This window comes from Condylura cristata, unplaced genomic scaffold, assembly GCF_000260355.1.
Source record: "Condylura cristata isolate star-nosed mole 26May11 unplaced genomic scaffold, ConCri1.0 scaffold00003, whole genome shotgun sequence".
NCBI lineage: Eukaryota > Metazoa > Chordata > Mammalia > Eulipotyphla > Talpidae > Condylura > Condylura cristata.
Window position 1 is genome coordinate 40,370,776 of NW_004567104.1, and position 19,017 is coordinate 40,389,792.

General features: G+C 46.2%; 1 protein-coding gene across 2 annotated transcripts; it reads right to left on the reverse strand.

The window, feature by feature from the left end:
- Positions 1–205: 205 nt before the first annotated feature.
- On the reverse strand, positions 206–12,439 carry TAGLN3 (transgelin 3). Of its 2 annotated transcripts, XM_004675222.2 has the most exons (5): positions 12,067–12,439; positions 11,568–11,749; positions 10,241–10,415; positions 2,110–2,212; positions 206–676 (listed from the first exon to the last, which is right to left on the reverse strand). In XM_004675222.2, exons 2-5 carry the CDS (start codon positions 11,745–11,747, stop codon positions 535–537), a joined length of 600 nt encoding a protein of 199 aa, XP_004675279.1. In that variant the 5' UTR covers positions 11,748–11,749; positions 12,067–12,439; the 3' UTR covers positions 206–534. The 2 variants fall into 2 exon arrangements, with proteins under 2 accessions (XP_004675279.1, XP_004675278.1); XM_004675221.2 differs by lacking the exon at positions 12,067–12,439 and having other exon boundaries at positions 11,568–12,019.
- Between the last annotated feature and the right edge of the window lie 6,578 nt (positions 12,440–19,017).

Here is a 19,017-nt window from a genome sequence, read left to right on the forward strand (position 1 = left end):
TATGAATCCAATTGTATTAGTATAATACATTAGTAAAGAATCCAGTTACCAAGATAAACAATACAGCCTTGGAAGACCTTCTTCAAAGCTAACCTGTGTCTACATTACAGCTGAGGCTTAATTCCACTGCCTGGTCTTACAAACAAAGCAGAGCCCAGCCCTGCCGGCCAAGTCTTGACCACAGTGAATGAAGGTGACACTTGGAAGACACAAGACTAATTTGTTTATTCGGTGTGTTCGATACGTTGAGGAGGGAACTTTTTGGCAAATAAATAAATAAATAATCAGACAAACGGAGACTTTTAGGCCAGGAGCTCAGGAAGAGGAAGGAAGCGGAGTCTTTGCATAGTTCTAAGGAACCGAAGGTGGCAGCAGTAGGCAACGCGGATTCTCAGCAGAAATGCAGCACTCGCAAAAACCAGGGACAGGAGGCATCGAGAAAGAGAAGGTCAGAAGGTGACTAACTATTTCTTTATCATAGAGACTGTGGTGTGGAACATTCATCCTCTCTACTGGGGGCCAGGAGGTGGCGTTTCACATGATCTGCCTGGGCATCCCATACCCAGTCATGCCTGCCTGGGAGGCACCCTTGTTACTGCCCATCTGCAGACCTATAACGTTCTGTCCCTGGCGAAGCTGCTCCTCTGAAAATCCTCTCCGATTCTGCTGTGCTTTCCTGAGAAGAGGGAGTGAATTAAAATAGTATCATTCTGACCACACTCAACATTTCCCATGAGATGCAGACAGATTCTACTGGGAGCACCTAGTGGGAGATTGGGCCCTCCCACAGACTGGGCTCCTCCCCAGAGCTACAAGCTTACCATGAACTGGGTCCTACTTTGAGGTAATGCCCCACTCTGAACTGTGTTTTCACCCTGAGTTATAGGCCTACCATAAGTTTGGTCCTACTATGGCCTATAGACACACCCTAAGCTGTGATCTTACTATGAGCTCTGGGTATGTGGGTATGTGTCCCTACCTGAGCTGCAGTTCCACTACGAGGTATCATCCTATTCTGAGCTGTGGCCACACCCTGAGCTGTGACTCTACCCTGAGAGATGACTCTGCCCATGAGACATGAACTCTTTACACCATAGAACACCCCAGAGAGCCTTCTAGAATTTCAGCAATCAGTAGCAGCTTTCTCAGGGGATTTCACTCCCAGAGTTTCCTTCTCATTCTTTTTCCCACAGTTACCTGAATCCCTTGTGAAAATTAAAATCAAAGCATGTCATCAATCCCAACCTACCCTTCCCAGTACAGACCCACGACTATGTTCCATTTTAGAATTGAAGGGCCCGTGAGTTAAGGAGAGGAAATGTGTTACTCTAGGTCAGAAGTCAGCAAACTCCAGTAAGGAACCACATAGTAAATAATCTTTGGGTCAAAGAGATCACAGTTGGTCATGAATAAAGTTAAAACTGGGGTTTCAAGTATCTAGGATATTTTCAGACCAGGTCCACTTAAAATGAGACCAGCTGGTACCTTTTTATAACTGTCAAGAAGAAGAATAGGGAATTAGAGAAACTAATCATTAATTATCTACCACAAGGTTACTCTTTTCATCTCCCGCTGAGCTACTGGGTGGAACTCAAGCTCCCTGGCTATTACTCCACCTTTCCCCAAGAAAAATAACCAAAAGCAAATCACTTAAAGAAAAGACCATTTACTGACATGCCCATTTAATTTAAATGGAGGTCAGGCTACTTCTGAGAGGAAAAAAGAGAGCTTAATAAGCAAATCAGAACATTTTTCAAGCATTAAGTATAAAAATAAGTAAATTAGTAAAAAGTTAGTTGATTCAGGCTAGTTGATGCATAAGAAACCCAAATTCAGATATCACGCCAGTGCTGAGAAAAGCTACCGATCCAGTTGGGTCTCAAGAGAAACACCATGGACAAAGGCAGAACAGGCAGAGCCCAGATGGCCATGGGTCTGCCCAGAAGCATCAGTCTTTCCTTGCTCTGGAGCACTTGAGCTAGGGGCCAGGCTTGCTTGCTCCGAGGGGCACTGAGTGGCAAATACCTCTGAGGAGCTAGGGGGCTTTCGACCCACCCTCTTGTTACAATCACCCTCAGCACCTTGGGGCCCAGAAAGAAGATTTTTTACCTGTGAAACCAGGACGGCTCTCCCCGGTAGCAGCCGTCATCCTTGGTGACGGCCACGCTGCCCAGAGCCATCAGGGTTCTCTGCACTGCAGCCATGTCCTTCCCTGGAAGCCAAAGAGGAGATCAAAGCTAAGCTGAGTCAGCACTAAGCTGTCTGGAAGGAGGAGACTGGCCTCCGGGTAGGTTGCTCTGATAGGAAACTGCAGAGAGCACCTTCAAGTCGGGGGTACAGCAAACACTTCTCAAAGCTGCCTAACTTCTTGGCAAGAAACAAACAATCACCTGGCTAGTCACTGCTGTTACATACCACTGACACTCGATTTCTCACTCTCTCCTTGCTGTATGTATAAAACTTTCTAAACACAGCAGCTCAGACATAGGTATTTCCCTGCTCTGAGCAGAGGCCTCTGTCTGGAAGGTTCTATAAGCTATGGTGAGGGGGCTCCTGTGGTCTGGCTGGTGCAGTGAACTTTCGTAGACTTTCCTCAAGACTGGAAAGGAAATACAAACTGGAGAAAAACTGGTTGGATGGATTAACTATGTCAAACTTATATTGACCTGGGTTAAAAGGGTCTACAATCAACCATGTGCATGCATTGAGTACTCACTTGGCTATCTGGGTTGAAGGCCTGGCAAATGAAGAAAAGCGAACCAAAACAGAAAGCACTCAAAATGAAACATGATAGGCCCTTTATGTAGTGCAGCTTGAAAGGCGATAAATGGAGGCAATCAGTAACTGGCATATGTGAGTAGCGGAGGGGCGGGGAAGGATTTAGCCCTAGGATTTAGTGCATGCAAAGCACTAGCACGGAGCGCAAAAGCTAAAGGCACAATGTCACAAAGCAAGGCAGGACTCAGCCTACAGGAGACTGTGAAAGTCAAGGGTAAACCTTAAAAGGCCTCTTTAAACCAAGGGTTCCATCTGTGGTTTCTGCAGCCTGGCTGCTATACTCAGTCCCTGGAGGCTACGGAACTACAGGGGAAGGTTGATGGAAAGTGAGAATGGACTCTGACTCTAATAAGCAATTCAGGCCCACAGAGGATGTCCATTTATTCAGAGGAGAGACGGTAGGCCCTCTTCCCTCACCTCTCTCTTCTGCCCTGCCTCCCATATTAACCACAGAGTCATTTCATGGATTCTGAGTGAACACGGGTTGGTGAATGGGTTGCAGAATGAAATGTGCTCCATGCAGAGGCCCCCCCACCCCCTCAGATTCAAGGAACAGCTGGGGTGATGGAGATGGGAGAGCACAAGGAATACTGAGAATTAAAAGAAAGGAAACACAGAGGTGGTTGCTAGAATGATTTTCTGATGATGAAAAATATTTCTGCAATTGTCACTGAATAACATGATCCTTTTTCTTTTTCTCCAATAGAATTCAAGTGATGATATTCTGAAGGATCACTTGGAAAGAGGCGGGGAAGTTTGTACTTGTGTCATTAAAGAGAAACTAGAGGCCCTCCCTCGCGGCACAATGGGTTAAAAGCACTATGAAGATATTGACAGCCACTGCAGCATGACTTTGATCCCCGGCCAAGGGGGTGACCCACATGGCGCAGCAGACCTCTCCTACCCGCCCACTGCTCCCCTCAGCAGTGTGTTTCAGTACATCAGCCTGTCCTGGGGCTCCACTCTGTCTGTGAGGAATTGTCTCACCCCCCCACAGCCTGGCTTGTACCCCAGTTCTGTATGCCTACATAAATATTTTAAAAAAGAGAGAACCCGGAGACATGACGAAGCAGGAATGCTGAGGAAGGTGAGGGTCTAACACTCTTTTCTGTACAAAGAGCACACACAGGAAATCTGTTTCTGGTGTCTAGTGGTGTCTGGTTAAAAGAATGGGCGTGGTATTTCCAGGAACCAGTGAACTGTTGAGCCACCCAGCAACTCAGCCACAGATTAACTACCCTGAGCCATGAGTACTGAAGCAAGTTAAACCACACACCCACCTTCCTTCACAATGAATTTCCTATATGAGCCAGAAAGAGGGAAATAAGTTGGGGCACAGTTAGGTATCTGGTAACTGAGAACTACCCCATCCCAGGAGCTCCAACTAGATAACAAGTGCGTGATGGGGGCTGAGGAAACCAGGAAAGGGGGCATTATTTGACAGAAGCTAGTTGGAGAAATTTCCCTCAGGAAAGGTTCCCAAGGCCAGAGATAAACTATAGTCTACATACTTTTATTATTCATGACATCAACTCCATGGAATTGATATTATTCCTCTCAATGTGTGAATACGAAAGTTTATTCAGGGAGGATAACTAACGTACTGTGAGTCATCTAGTATGTAAACCAGAGCCCAAGTCTAGCTCTGGTGTCTGAGGCAAAGCCCGCCAGCACCACGAGGCCACACTGCCATGTTCTACGTCTCCCCTCCTGCCCCACAGTAGGCTGGCTGGGCAGGCACATCCCTCAGTGATCAGGGATGAGTCCATCAGGCTGTGGATACATCTGTACCAGGCCAGGGAGATACACTTGGGGGATGACAGTTCTTGGGCCTCTCTGGGTCAAGGGCACCAATCCCAAATGACTAAGCACTTCTGGGTGGAAGGGGGCCGTTTACAGAGGCTGATACCTCTGGGGGCAAAAAATACTTCCTAAATGTCTAAAGGAATAGAGAGGTGAAGGAAGATCTGTGAGGTATGTTAGGTATAAAAGCAACAAAAGCTGAAATGCTTGAGCTACCATCAAATGTAACCTTGGCTTGCCTAAGAGTAGAGCTTCTTGGACTGTTTATGGGGTTAAATTAAGGACTATTTTAAAATATGAATCTTGAGGTCATTGCCCTGTTAAACTGACTCAGCAGACCTGAGATGGGGCTGGGAGTTTGTTTTTAACAAGAACTCCAGGTGATTGCCACCATCAGGAAAGTTTGAGAAAGCTGATTTTCACCCAGTCATCCCAAACTAGAATGATCATGAGAATTACCCGAGAGTCTAAGAAGTCAGATTCTGGGGCCATTATTCCAACATAAGGTGTCTGCAAGCCAGCCTCACACCCACACTACTTGCCACCATGTCTGGGGAGCGGAGCCTGAGCTTGGCATTACAGGGGCCCCCCATGCCAGCCCAGGGGCTCCCCTGTGGGACAGCTCCGTGACACTCAAGTAGCATTTTGTTCTAAAATTTTCATTATTCTCATGATGCCTTTTACAGGTCTTTGGAGAGAGAAAAATAATGAGAAAGGTGAAGAGAAAGAAAAGGGCCAGGGAGAATCACAGGGTGAGTAGAGTCAGACTGGACACCCTGATTCCAACAGTCAGCCTATGACTACAGTCCAAACTCTGCTTCAGTGCTGCACCACCTTCTATCAGCTCTGCCTCATCCTTGTGACTCTTGGAATACTGGCTTTTCCCACCTTTCTGAGGCTTACAGGAAGGCAGCCAGTGAGTGAAGAAACCATTTCTTGTTTTCCTGTGTAGTAACTCAGGCATCCCTCTACCCCTCCAGTTCTCCATTTAAAGTAGAGGAAATACTGTTAGAGTCAAGGGAGAAATGTCAGAGGAAAAGGCGGGACTCATTCTGAGGGATTTATGATATTCTGTGGCTTCTTTCGCTGAAACAACACTGTAATTGAGGTTCTCAGTGGGGCTTCCCGTCCTGTAGAATCAGCATCATTTGTGCTACCCCAAACTTTCTACTTTCAGAAACTTGGGGGCTGATGTCCAGCAACCTGTATTTTAACAAGTCTGCATGATTCCCAGGTACACTGGAGTCTGAGAACAAGTGCTGAAGGAAAAAAAAAATCCATGAAAGACAACTGCATGTGGTATAAATGTCTAAGGGCTGTTCTGACAGCAATGCAGGATCCAAGCAGCACGCATTTGTGATGACTCATGCCACCACAGGTACCTCACAGCATCCCAAAATATCCCTCAAACTGGGTGAACTATCTCTTGGGCTCCTGCTGTTGAGGAACGACACATACAGTGATCCCTCCCCAGAGAATATATTTGCATCTTCTAGGTACTCCACACCTCCCTGATTCACAGTTATCACGCAGGGGAAGTGGGGGCATGCACAACAAAGACAGTTGTCCCAGATCATCATCAGTAGGGTTACTGAGAACAGAGGTGGCAGATCCAGAATTTCCTGCCTGACATTCTAGAACACTGGCTATGTGGTTATGGAAAGGAACCAGAAATGGAAGTTGCTGGTGGACTTACAGCTGGGGAAAGTAGCTCACACTTGTCCAGTGTCTATTAGCCAGGCACTGGGCTAGGCATTTATACACTGGTTCTTTCAAGAACTCTCCAAGGGAGGCACTGGACCTATTTATCTTGAAGGGAACTGGGGCTCCTCGTTGCTAAGCAGCTGCACTGAGGTCACACAGCTAGGATACAGCAACCCAACTCCAAAACTCTTCCCCTTTTGACTCTACCAAATTATTTTGGGTCTGGAATTAACAGCAATGTATTATGAGGAAAGGTATCAAGATGGTAAGACCCAGAGATGGGAGAAGTCAATAAAGTGCTGGAAAAGCCAGTTCCTCTCTACTGAATGATTGATGAGAAGGCACCACTAATGACAGGGCAAAGGTCAACCCTACCAGCATCTGTGTAACGCCATTAATGAACTCCATTTGTTCCAAAGGAAAAAAAAATATGCCTTCCCACCTGCCTCTTCCCCACCCTCATTTTCTATCAGTCTCAGAAAGGACAGAGAGATGACAGAGTACAGTACATCTACAGTACTCTGCTGAGGCCCAGCAACACACTGAGAACAGCTAATGCACCATCTTGCTTACTCCTGTGCCAAACCTGTGGAATAGTTCTGATTTACCCCATTTTACAGCTGAGAAAAATCAAAGCTTAGAAAAGTTAACTTGGAAGTGGTAGAACAGAGATGTGAACTGGGCGCTCCGACTTTTCACCTTCCAGGAATAGCTTTCTGGTCCTCTTACCTCACTCTCATTTAGAAAACACACACACTAACACACACACACTTCTTCCTTCCTCTCCTCTCTCCAGTACATTCTGCTCTGAGTCATAGCTGAGACACCCCACCCTTGCCCTTTTCAGAAATCCATAAAAAAAAAATCCCAAAGTAAGCTGCCAAGCATTCACTTCTCTTCTCTTCTCTCACCTCCCCAGGCCTCTTCCACTGCTCCAAGCTGCCCTGACCTCTTCCCCATCAGTGAAAAGAACAGGTCACCCTCAGTTTCTTCTCAGGGCAGCTTCTCTAGCCTTGCCTGTATGTTTGCAATGGCTGTGCTTTTTGGACTATATAACCCGGGACTGGGTTCCATTTTAAAACCCTGACTTTTATTCTTGTTGCGTAAGTCCTTTCCATATATACCACCTCGCATTTAAAGAGGGGTCTCAGGGTAGTGGGCACTACTGGGGCCACTGATTTTCTGAATCACAAAGTCTTACTGAGAAGGCACTTGGCAAGTGTGGCTCCTGCAGCTTGACCTGTCTGTGACAAACACAGCATGGAGTGGCCAAGGCAGCTGTGGCAAGATGGAAGATGTCAAGCAGAGTTGACAAGAGATGGGGCGGGACTGGGCATAAGAGGAAGCGAAGCTCCCAGGCTTGGAGAGCTGGACGGCACTACAGCCACCACCACCACGGGGAAGGACTGTGACTACACAGAAATGTGAGGAAGCATCAGCACCACTGTCAGGGTACAGAATGGTAGAGAATACAGTACTAAGCTACACCAATGGCTAGTCCAATAGCTGTGTACACACACATGCCCCCACCTGGCCTCATGGCATCCCTGACAGCAGTTTAACATCCCCAGAGCTCCTGACTGACAACCAGCTCTTGCAACAAGGCCTGGACCAGGCATGCTCGATCTGCCCATGTGGCCACGCTGTGGGTCTCACCCCTGGCCTCCTGCAAGACCAGCTCTGCCTCTGCCCTTTCTCTGCTCAAAGCACATCTTGCCCCACAGCACAGTAACCAGTTTTGGCCTGAGCGTCAGACTGTTTCTGGGGGGATAGCAAGTATCCCCTCCAATGTTTACCAGAATCTCCCTGAACCTCAGTCTTGAGCGTTTTCTCCACCAAGGCAGCTACCAGGTCCTGGGGCTTCCGAGGCCATTTGGAAATGCCCAGGCCTCCTGCTTGCCTATTACTAGCTACCCTCCCTCTTGCCAGCCCATCTATGCCTGCACTGCACCAGGAAGTGGGTCCCCTCGTCCTTTCCAATAAAACCCATCCTTTGGCCCTGGGAGGAGGCCCCTTGGTGTCCGTTCCATTGGTCTAGGAGCATTATTCCTGCCCTGGAGCCCAGCTGCTCACCCATCTCAGGCTGCCACAGTCACACTCATGTCTCTTCCCTAAGAGGCACAAAACACACAGGGCTGGGGAAGATGTTTACCCAAGACCACTGCTCACTCCCTGCTCCCCCGCTACTGCCCTCACCTGTGTGTTTTGGGAAATAAATGATATCAAGTTAAAGCATCATCAGTAATGTAGAGCCAGGGAAGCACAATTGAGACCCTCTCTTCTCACAGATCTTTGCTTTTTCCTTCTGCATATATTTTTTGTCCTGGGGATCCTCACTAGAGTCACTGTGTTGACAAGATCCCTTAGTTTCGGGGCTATCGGTGTCCCTCCTCAGTAACTGTTAGGACTCAAGAGCACATGCTTGTGTCAGTAAGAGAATCTAAGCCTCCTCGTCAAAGTCTGACAGGGCAGTCTGGGAAGGGCCCGTGTTCTGACATCAGAGAGACTAGGTTTGAGTTCCAGTCCTGGTTATTACTGGGTATGTGACGTACACAAGTCATCTGGGGCCAGCGTCATTACTTATGCAATGGAGAAAGTAGTAACACCTCCATCATAGAATTGTCAAGGGAAATAACTGGCATTGGGCAGTAAAACACCTGTGCTGTGCCAGCAGATAGGATATTACTAATAAAGAGAAGCTGTCTTTTAGTTGTATTAGCCACCTGTATTAGGGGGACATCATCCCAGTTTTGACACTCTAAGCCTCAACTGAGATAGTACGTGGAGATCTGGAGACGAGGATCCCTGAAGGCCAATGGCCTGGCCTGTGAGTTAGGGTGTGTGAATTTTTACGTAATGGCAAAACATAAGAAAAACAGATCAATGTTTTAAGATTTTAACAAGTCATCTATGGAAGAGAAAAGAAATGCCAGCCCCCTGCCTGACACAGGGGAAGTAAGAAGAATAAAGAGGTAATTGTTTCTTTACAAGTTTTACAGAAGTCCTCTGCCAGGAGTCTATTTCAGCCATTATCTGAAGAGCTCTTACAATATCACTGTCTCTGGATCATAGGAAAGTTACCCCATTGTCACTGTCAACAGAGCCATCTGGGTCACTGCCCTGGCTGTCCTATCACTTGGCTGCTGATGACAGCCAGGGGCTGTGAGCTGAGCAGTAGCCTGGCAGCCGGGCTTGGCTGGTCTCTGCCTCAGCAGCCGGGGGTGGAGCAGCTGCAGGGGCAGCCGTGCACCTGTGGGCACAGGGGCTCTGGGCCCCACACTCTCTGGAAGTGTCTCCATTCATGCGACTATTCTATTGGGGTCTATTCTGAATAGACCCCAAAGTGGTCTTTTCTTCAATATGGCCAGGATTGTGATTTGATTTTATGCCTCCTAGTATTTCTTAATCAAGTCAGTTCACAAATGTGAAAGCCAGCAAGCTATGTACGCTCTGAGCAGAATACATTATGAGGAAGGTAGCGTCAACAAGCTGTCAGATAATAGTTTAATGAAAGGTTGGAGTGCTATTTATTTCTCAGGGTAGATGACAACATGGAACTCGGCGCCTTTGTCTATTAGCTCGCAACTGATGAGTCAGAGCAGCTCCTGCTGCTCTTAGGAGCTGTCATTTGTTTGGAGAGAGAGTAGTGGGAGGGGGAGCAGGAATGAAAGACATCCATGCAACCATTAGCTTCCTCTCCACTGAGGAGGCTTCTGTTTATGAGTTAGTTTGTTGAGGGCCCTGCTGTGCCGCGGATGTGTGCTCTCTTGAAAGAGGGTAACCCTTTTAATAGAACACCACAAAGGGGAAGGTTAGCAGTGCCACCCCTGTGACAGCTGATGCACTGCCCCCCGCTCCCCATATGCACACAGTCAGAGCCAGGGAAGAACACTGGGCAGGTTTCACAAAGCGGTGGGCAAAGGGGAGGCCGAGGGGGGCATGCCAGGCTGTTTACCTTCCCACAGATCCACGGTCTGAAAAATGTCAGTGGTCCTGACACCGTATATCTCTGCTGCTTTTAGGAACTGGGAGATTTGCTCCATCTGCTTAAAAGCCATCTTTGACTCTGAGATCTTGGGAATGGGCTCTTGTCCTGGTGGATATAAACTGTTTATCAGCTTACACAAGACCTGAAGGCGGCAAGGCAGAGAAAACAAATCAGTGCTTCCCTTTGTACTTACCAGTCACTTCATGAAAAACGAATCCTTCCTCCCCCGGGCCCTAGATACTCCCTCTGGTGACCCCGAGGCGCACAGCTCACAGGTTTGGACACAGGCAAGCATGCTTCCATATCAAACCCCAAAAACCAAGGGACCCCATTCCTCTTTCCAGGGTTGCTAGTGACTGCAGTAAACCCAGTGGTCTGGGATTCCCTTTCTTTCTGTTCCTCTATGCTCCTCTAGTCTTTTTTTCTGGGTGAGGGAAAGAATGTGACAGATAGGGAATGATGGTTGGCGAAGAGGCCATGGTTACAGGCTTTCCATAGAGGAAAGAGTTAGGAGCTCTAGGAGAGGTCAAATGATGACAGTCTAATCTCTCTTCTATCCAAAGGCAGAATGAGAATCAGGTTTCCACAACTGGTCCCATATGTGCTAATGATATAGCAAAGAACTGACTGGGTAGCTTCCTCCCAGACACATATAACCCAAATCCTGGGGGAGCCCAACAGAGGGTGGAATAGCAGTTACATAACAGTAAATCCCAGCCTGCAGGGAGAGATGGGCTTGTTTGAATCCGCAGAGCCCTCAGTCTCCAGAGCCAGAGAGCATCCTTCTTTTAACTGTTACCCATAAGGATTCCCTTTGGCTTCCTAAGAACCCACCCATTCTGCCCAGGCATTGAGCACCCCCAAGGAGCATGGCTGCTAAGAAGGTTGGGCAGGTGATTAGCTGCCCCCCCCACATTCCTTTGTTTTACTATGTTACCACCTCATTCTCCAGGGGAGGGATGGCCCCCAAGAGCTCAAACACCAAAAGGCTGGAAGCAACTCAATGAAATACTTATTTCTGTTCTCAGTGGGAAAAGCAAATGGGATAAGAATTTGCCTGCTCAGAAGGAACTGCCAGGGCTAGGACTGTGGGGAATCCCCGAAGATACCTAGGGTATTGTTCAGGGAGCCCTGAGTTTCCCACCCTGAAGAAATCCGACGTTCCCTTTCCCTCCCCATGAGACTAAGAGCTTGGCAGAGGCAGCTCCTCCTGCAGCCTCGCTTGAAAAGAGAAGGCTCTAGAGGGTTCCCTGCCTGACGCCCCAACACCAGGATCGCTGCCAGCCGGCCTTACCGTCCCGTCCATTAACCATTTCTGAAAATGGGCCCTGCCGGGGGGCGGGTGCTCTATGTCCTCCGCGCACTGCAGGATGATCCAGTCCACCAGCTTGTTCTCCAGGTCCGCGTCGTATTTCTGCTCGATCTTCTCCTGCACCTCTCGGCTTAAGCCGTAGCTCGGGCCCCTGTTAGCCATCTCTGCAAGAGAAGAGCGGACACGCGCCGCGCGGCATCCACACAATAGCAGCAGCAGCCCCCGCGCCCTGCAAACGCGCCTGGGATATGGCTGGGCGGCCTGGCCCAGCAGCAGCAAAGCGGCCAGAAAGCCGGGCGTGGTTTAAATCGAGGAGCCAATGAAGCCCATGGGTTTCACCTACAAACGGCAAAGAAAAGCGTAGCCACGCGCCAGTCACTCCAGGATAAAGTCCCTGCCCGCCCGGGGGGAGGGGGGGGGGGCTGGAACGCCCCTCTCAGTCCCGCCTATCAATGAAATGAGGGGCTGTACAGAGACTCACAATCACGACCAAACTCCCAAGCAGCGAGGGGGGCTAGGTGGCAGTCGTTTCTTCCCCCAGCTCGGGAGCACTTTGCCAAGCAAGGCAGGAACGCCGAGATGGGAGCGAGCATGTAATTAACAGGCTGGGAAGAAGGCCGCCTTAACGCTTAGCAGCTGAGGCTGCATCGCAGCCGGGAGAACGGTCCACTGATTTGATTTTCTCCTCGCTGAGGAGGGTCAAATCAGGGCCGTTGCTAAGGGCCGTCCAAAAAGCCAGACTTCTCGGCTGTCCGTCAAGCCCGCGCGCCTCCCTCCCCTGCCAGCTTTCTGGACTGCACAATTCTTCTCCTCAGGGAGACAGCTGATTGTCTACAAGGCCAGCATCCAGCTGCCAGGGGGTGGGGGTGGGAGTGGGGGTGGGGCCTGTGGGAGAGTCCATTCTGTCAGCTGTCCATCTGTCAGGAGCTGCCAAACCGTTTTCCCCCTACCCAGTAACAGTTGTCAGGCTGGACTGGAGGGGAGGAACTGAGAGCTGTAACCATTAATTGATTCAGCAGCCAGCCAGATTTCAACGAGAAACAGCCATTCTGGTGGGAAATTGTTGTGCCTCAGTTTGACTTATTCAAGGAATTTAGCATTTTAATGCTATTTTTCATGGAAACAACTAACAGCAAGTTTTATAAATTAAGCAGAGACCAATATACTAAGAACTCTTAGGGTGAATGATTTTGATGTAAAGATTTCATCTGCTTGTTTTAATTAAGGACCATGAAAGCATAGCTGGCATGTTATCAGTGGTATTTTAACTGAGTATTTGGTAATTAGCAAACAAGACCTCAGGAACTGTCATCAGACCTAAGTTGGACAGACATTTTTACAACTGCTAAAGAGCTTGGCATTTTGTCTTCTAGACTGTGAGCCATTAGGGGGTAAAGAGTGAATCTTGTCATTATGCAAATCTCTGTATACTTTTCATGAAGACAGGCACCCCCAAATTTTTCCATTGATTCATTCAACAAATACTTTTGGGGGGCTTATGCCAAGTACTGTACTGGGGAAGAATAAAGTGTAATTCTTGGCCTGTAGAACAGATTGACTAATAAGCTTAGGCACATAAGAGAAAGCAATTCTAGTACATGGGATGGTGATCTTTGTCCCTGTGGGAAACTGATTAGGAGCTTTGCAGGAAGTGACTCCTCATATAATAGATGCATTGAGAAAAATCTCTTGCCAGTTGGAGCTTGAACTAGTGAAGATGTAATTAGTTCAGATATGAGGGTGGTTTGCCTGGTGGTCAGTAGTTGAAGGCTGGGGAGAAAATTCTGAAAAACAAAGGAGTGTGAGAGAATCAGGAGTTGCTGAGAGAGAAGTGGGTTTAGAAAAAGGGGCAAAATGGGCCAACAAATGCAGGTCTTTACACTCATGGGATCTTCAGCCAAAGTTCTAAACACAACAGACCTACCCTCAGGAACTTGGAACTTAGCGGAATAGTTTAGAGCAAAGAATCTCTTCAGCAGCAATTTGGAAGTGACTGAGTTGCATCTTGGGTGGCAGCAATAAAATTCATTTCAACCTAGGATTAAGGGAACAGAGGCCCAAACATAAAGCATGTTATTTTCTCCATGGTTGGATTTGCTGTGAGGAAGAGGGTGGGTTTTTTGTATAGATATAAAAAACTGGAAGCAATTCTTAAAAGTGTACATTTGCCTTTTTCTCTCACCCTCCCTCTTTGCTTCCCATCCTGTATGTCCTTCCTCCCTCCCTCCCTCCCTCTTATCCAATTCTCTTTCCCAGACTGTGTTATAAATCTTTGTACTCAAACTCAAAGATTTCTTCCTATTGTAAGAAAGTATTTGGGGTGCTCTGAGTATAATAATTGAACGCACAGTTCCGTAGAGGATTCAGTGGCAAAAAGGAAGAGGTTACAGCAAGACACAGAAGTGTCCAGAAATCCATAGGATGTTTTAGCGACAAAATGCTTGATCTCCTGGGGACTGACAATAGAAATCAGCTCCACCCTACATTTACTGAGTACCTATACAAGATTATATAGTTTATTTTCAATATCTCTTTTATAAAGTTCTCAATATCTGAAATTAAAAAATGAGATGTTGCGGCCCTCCCTGGTGGCGCAGCGGGTTAAAGCACTGCACTGAGAAGCTAAAGCCACTTCCGCATGAGTTCGATTCCCGCCTGCCCCAGAGGTGACCACATGGTGTGGCAGACCTCTCCTGACCCACCCGCTGCTCCCCTCAGCAGTGTACTTCGTCGATCTGCCTGTTCTGCTCCCCACTCTGTCTCTGGTGAAGCCTCTCACCGCCCCGAGCCTCTGGCCTGTACCCCAGTTCTGTATGCATAATAAATAAATCTTTAAAAAAAAATGAGATGTTGCAACACTGTCTAGTAGCAAAGAGAAACTAAACAATAAATGCCAGCCAGCGGTGGTGATAAAAAATACAACAACAAGGACTTCAGGAACAATTACATCTAGATGAAGGTGGTGGTGGTGGGGGGGTGGTTAGGGGAAGTTCTTAAAATAAATAAATTTAAGCCTTGAGAGATGAGTATGTTTGTTAGGTGAAAGGGGTGAAGTATTTGCCAGGTAGATGGGGCAGAGCAGGGCATCTGGAATGTTGCTAGCGAAAGCAATTTAAGAAGGCTGTAATGTCAGGAAGCCTTCATATTACGAAATAGTGAGCTTGCAAGTACCATGATTAAATTTTCTATAATTTTGAGAGCCACTTGTTAAACTCAGCCATTACAAGCAGTTACATGATCTAAGTGTACACTTAAATTATATTACAAAGGTTAAATACTCAAAATGGATGCTTCCTAATTTATTCTGCTACATTTTACCACTATGTTTTTGAGGCTCTTTAGGATTATTGTGTCTGTTTTGTATAAATACCACATATCAGGTGTGACTGATCATTGTTTCCCAGCTCAGATTCAGTGACGTCACAGCCATAACTTGAAACCACCCATGATGGTAAAACTAGGCCATGAGTGATAGCATGTACTACAAATGGTGGTGGTGTTTTTTTTTTTTTAAATTTATCCTTCAAAAACTAGCTGTTATATATTTACCAACTTTGCCACTGTACTTACATGCAAAAGAGCTTGAGATTTTTCACAGGGAAAGACAACCATCAGGTCTGATTGGGTGAAGGAAAAGGGGGTGGGCCAAATAGTTCACAAGTTTGGCTTGTACCCTGGGCGGGAATACATAAAGTGGAAAGGTTATAAAGTTTGGACTTTCTGCACTTGGGGAGGTTCACGATCTATCCCATTTCACTTGGAAGTTTGTTTTATGGGTTTGGAGTTCATCTGGGATGGAGAAATATACTGGAATCATCTGCACCAGGAACTTGGGGCTCTTCCTTGGCACTGCCTGTGGAGATAAGCACCATCTTTTGGTAGGCATCTTGGCCACCCTCAGACCCCTCAGCATGCCCAAGATCACCAAAAAGGGCCAAGAAGTTCATCCAGCACTAGTCAGACCAGTAAGTCTAAATTCAGTGTAACTGGCAGAAATCCAGAGCATTGACAACAGGGAGAGTGGAAGCTCAAGGGTTAGATTTGATACCCAACTTTGCTAGTGCGAGCAGCAAGGAAACAAGTATGTGCTGTCCAGTTCCTAGTCCATTGTGCCAAGGAGTTTAAAGTTCTGCCGACGTGCCATACATCTCATGGTGTGGCCACTGCTCTCTGGGTCTGTGCAAAGCCCCCACAGAGAGCAGTACAGGTGACCATCAGAATCACCCATCCCAACACCAAGCAGCACAGCACAGAGGAATAGATAACTCATGTGCACATTGCATTGTATTCACAAAGTCAAAAAAGAGCAAAACAGAAAAAGCAGGCACATAGGTGAGGTGATTAAATAGTGAGAAGAGCCAGGGTCAGCACAAGGAAAAAACTGTCATCCTAAGGTACATGAGTGGGGAGCCACAGGAAGGGCTGATGGGCGTGGCCACAGATGCTCTGAGCCAGCATTAAACCATGTGCAAACAAAACTATTGGCTGCAGGGGTCTTCTGAGGAGGGTATACACATTTCTCAAAGTCTACTTATATTTTAAAATACCAATTTTATCAAAAAAGGAGGAAACATTCTATTCATGAAAGAGAACTGAGGACCCAGCAGCAAATTTCTTGGAAACAGATGAAGATGAGTAAGGAAGGCTTCACTGAGAAGCTGAGAGCTTTTTAAATAGAAGTTCATCTGTCAGCAAAAATCTGTAAGTCAACCAGAGTCCAAATGAGAAAGGATCATTTCCTCAAAAGATAGATTTGGTTGGAAAAAAAAAAGGAAGAAAGGTTCCAAGGAAAATCCCCAAAAGGAACCAAACAACCCCCTGGTCCAAAGAAAAAAAAACATATGTCTAGGTTTCAAGCTGAAAAAGTTGCTTTAGATTTGTATTTAAAGAGAATCCGAAAAAGGTAGACTCCAATTCCACTCACCTTTTTACTTCCTCTAGAAAATGAGTTCTTGGTTGTTTACTTTTGTCCCTGTGTGGTTCCAATTTAATGAAAACTGGACACACTCCCTTTGGGCACCGCCCAGGGGTAGTCACGTAGCACGTCCTGCCCTCCTTGCTCTATCTCCCTGCTTTATATAACTCAGCTTCACCCAAAGCTCCTTTCCTCCTCTCCACACAGACCTTCTACTGGCTCAGAAAACAGCATACAGTTTAGATTTGTCTGGAAATGCCTCCAAGCGGAACAGATGCAGAAAAAGCAAATCTATTATGTGACCTCTCTCAGCCTTTCTCTCCACTGGCATTGCCTTCTCCTTTTCCACTGTATGTGCTGAGTGGTTCAGAGGGGTCATTCTGCTTTTTAAAATAATGCACAGCTTTCAGGGGCTGCTGGCTCTCCAAGTATTTCCCATGTCACTGAATACATGGCATGGGGTGGTTTTAGAAGAAAAAAGATTTTGGGAAAAATAGGAAAAAACACCAATTAACAATGTACCAGAATACACTAAACTTCACTGAAAATATACTTTGGAATTTGCAATGTTAATTACTTCAAAGCTACATTAAATTTTAAAACAGCACTTCCTACCTCTAGGTAGTGAAGGATCCTCCTCCTCACCTTTCTCCTCATTATTGAGCGTTTAAAGGATACCATACAACTAACATTGCAATGTGGGATCCTGAGCCCTGGAAGGTCCAGCCAGTCCAGCTTGAGAAGCACCACTTCTCCCTTGCTGCCACTTCATTTCCTTGGCTCCCACAGAGCATGTCCACCAGCATCTCACTGGACTGGGCTCTGCACACAGTACAGATAAAAACTGAAACACTAGTGACTTCTAGGTGTCACTGTCCTAGGTGTGTTGTGCTCATTTAACTTCTTGCCCCTTGTCTAGGTTTATGTATTTAAGAGTTTAACTGCTCAAACTCTCTTCTAAACGGTGAGACAGGTTTAAGCCCAAGCTCTGGTCTCTGTCCTCAATCACTATGATGAGGACATGTATTTTATGAATCTCTACATGTATATTGCAAATCTCTAAGAATGTTACTTTTATTACTTTTCACCTTAGAAAACTCTTGATGGCAGTAGCCCTTTCTTTTCATCTTTTTGCTCCTTGTGTCCAACATACTTGGACAGAGTAGGGTCCATTACCTCACACCAGCCAACCTACCACTGGGTACCATGTGTACACAGATGATTTGTATTTTTTAAATTTGTAAATGAAATTTGTAAATTTCTGTCCAGTATAGAAGGTAACTCAGATTGTAGTTTAATCGCCCTGTAGGACATTAACTGTTTTGAGTCAAAGGTTCTCAAGACCATCCAGGAGTCAATGATTTGTTGTGACTCACAGGACCTAGCATTGTACTACTCAGTTGTAATTTACTACTGGGACTGGCTACAGAGCAAAATCAGCAAAGAAAAAGCAACCTGTGTGGTTAACACCAGAAAGCACAAACTTCCAAGCATTTTCCCTCAGTAGTCACACAGGATGTGCTTAACTCCCCCAGCAACAAGTTGTAACAGCACGGGGGAAGACTGCCCACCAGAGAAACTTGCAACTCAGGACTGAGGTTTACTGGGGACTGGTCACTTAGGATGTGTATGCCTAATACCCTTGAAAATTCCAGACTCCCAGAAAGAAAGCAAGTGTTCAGCACAAACTACCTGGTTTGTTGAGAGTAGGTAGAACAAGTCACTTTAATCAGTTGTAGGTGCGAATGAACTTTCCTAAGATCCAAGTTTCTGGCTACCATCTGGCTAACCTTGTAAGCAGGTCTCTGTGAGGATAAACAATCATTCCTGCTATGCTAGTTCTTTTAGGTTCTGGAATATTATCTTAATATTCTCTCTTCAATACCTATACATGTTTCTTGAATTGTCATTTGAGCCAGGCTTACAATCTGCTGCTTCCCAAAGTTAAATAAATCTTTGACAGAAGCTCCTTGTCTATACTCATACATTTATATACATACATAGCCATATTCTAAAGTTAGTACAAATTTTACTTTGACATACATAATCTAAGAAGGTCAAATGAAGTCTTGTGAAAATTTAAAAGTCAAAGAGTTCCAACTCAGTAATATCAAGGCTGACTACTGCACAAGTACATTTTAGTTATATTTTTTAAAATTTGCATTTCATTTTCTTACTAACACTCATTTTGATTTATGCCATTGACTTTTGTATTTAAGATACATATTTAAAAAGCAATGTTTTTGTAGGTAGGCAAAATATATAAAAATAAATTTCCTCTTTAGAATATCAAAGTGCTACATTATTGTATAAGATGAAACTCTATTGAAATAGATGATTATGGGCCCTCCCTGGTGGTGCAACGAGTTAAAGCACAGCACTATGAAGCTATCCACAGCTACTGTGGCACAAGTTTGATTCCCAGCCAGGGAGGTGACCCATATGGTGTGGCAGACCTCTCCTGTCTCACTCGCTGCTCCCCTCAGTAGTAGACTTCGTCAGTCTACCTGTTCTGCT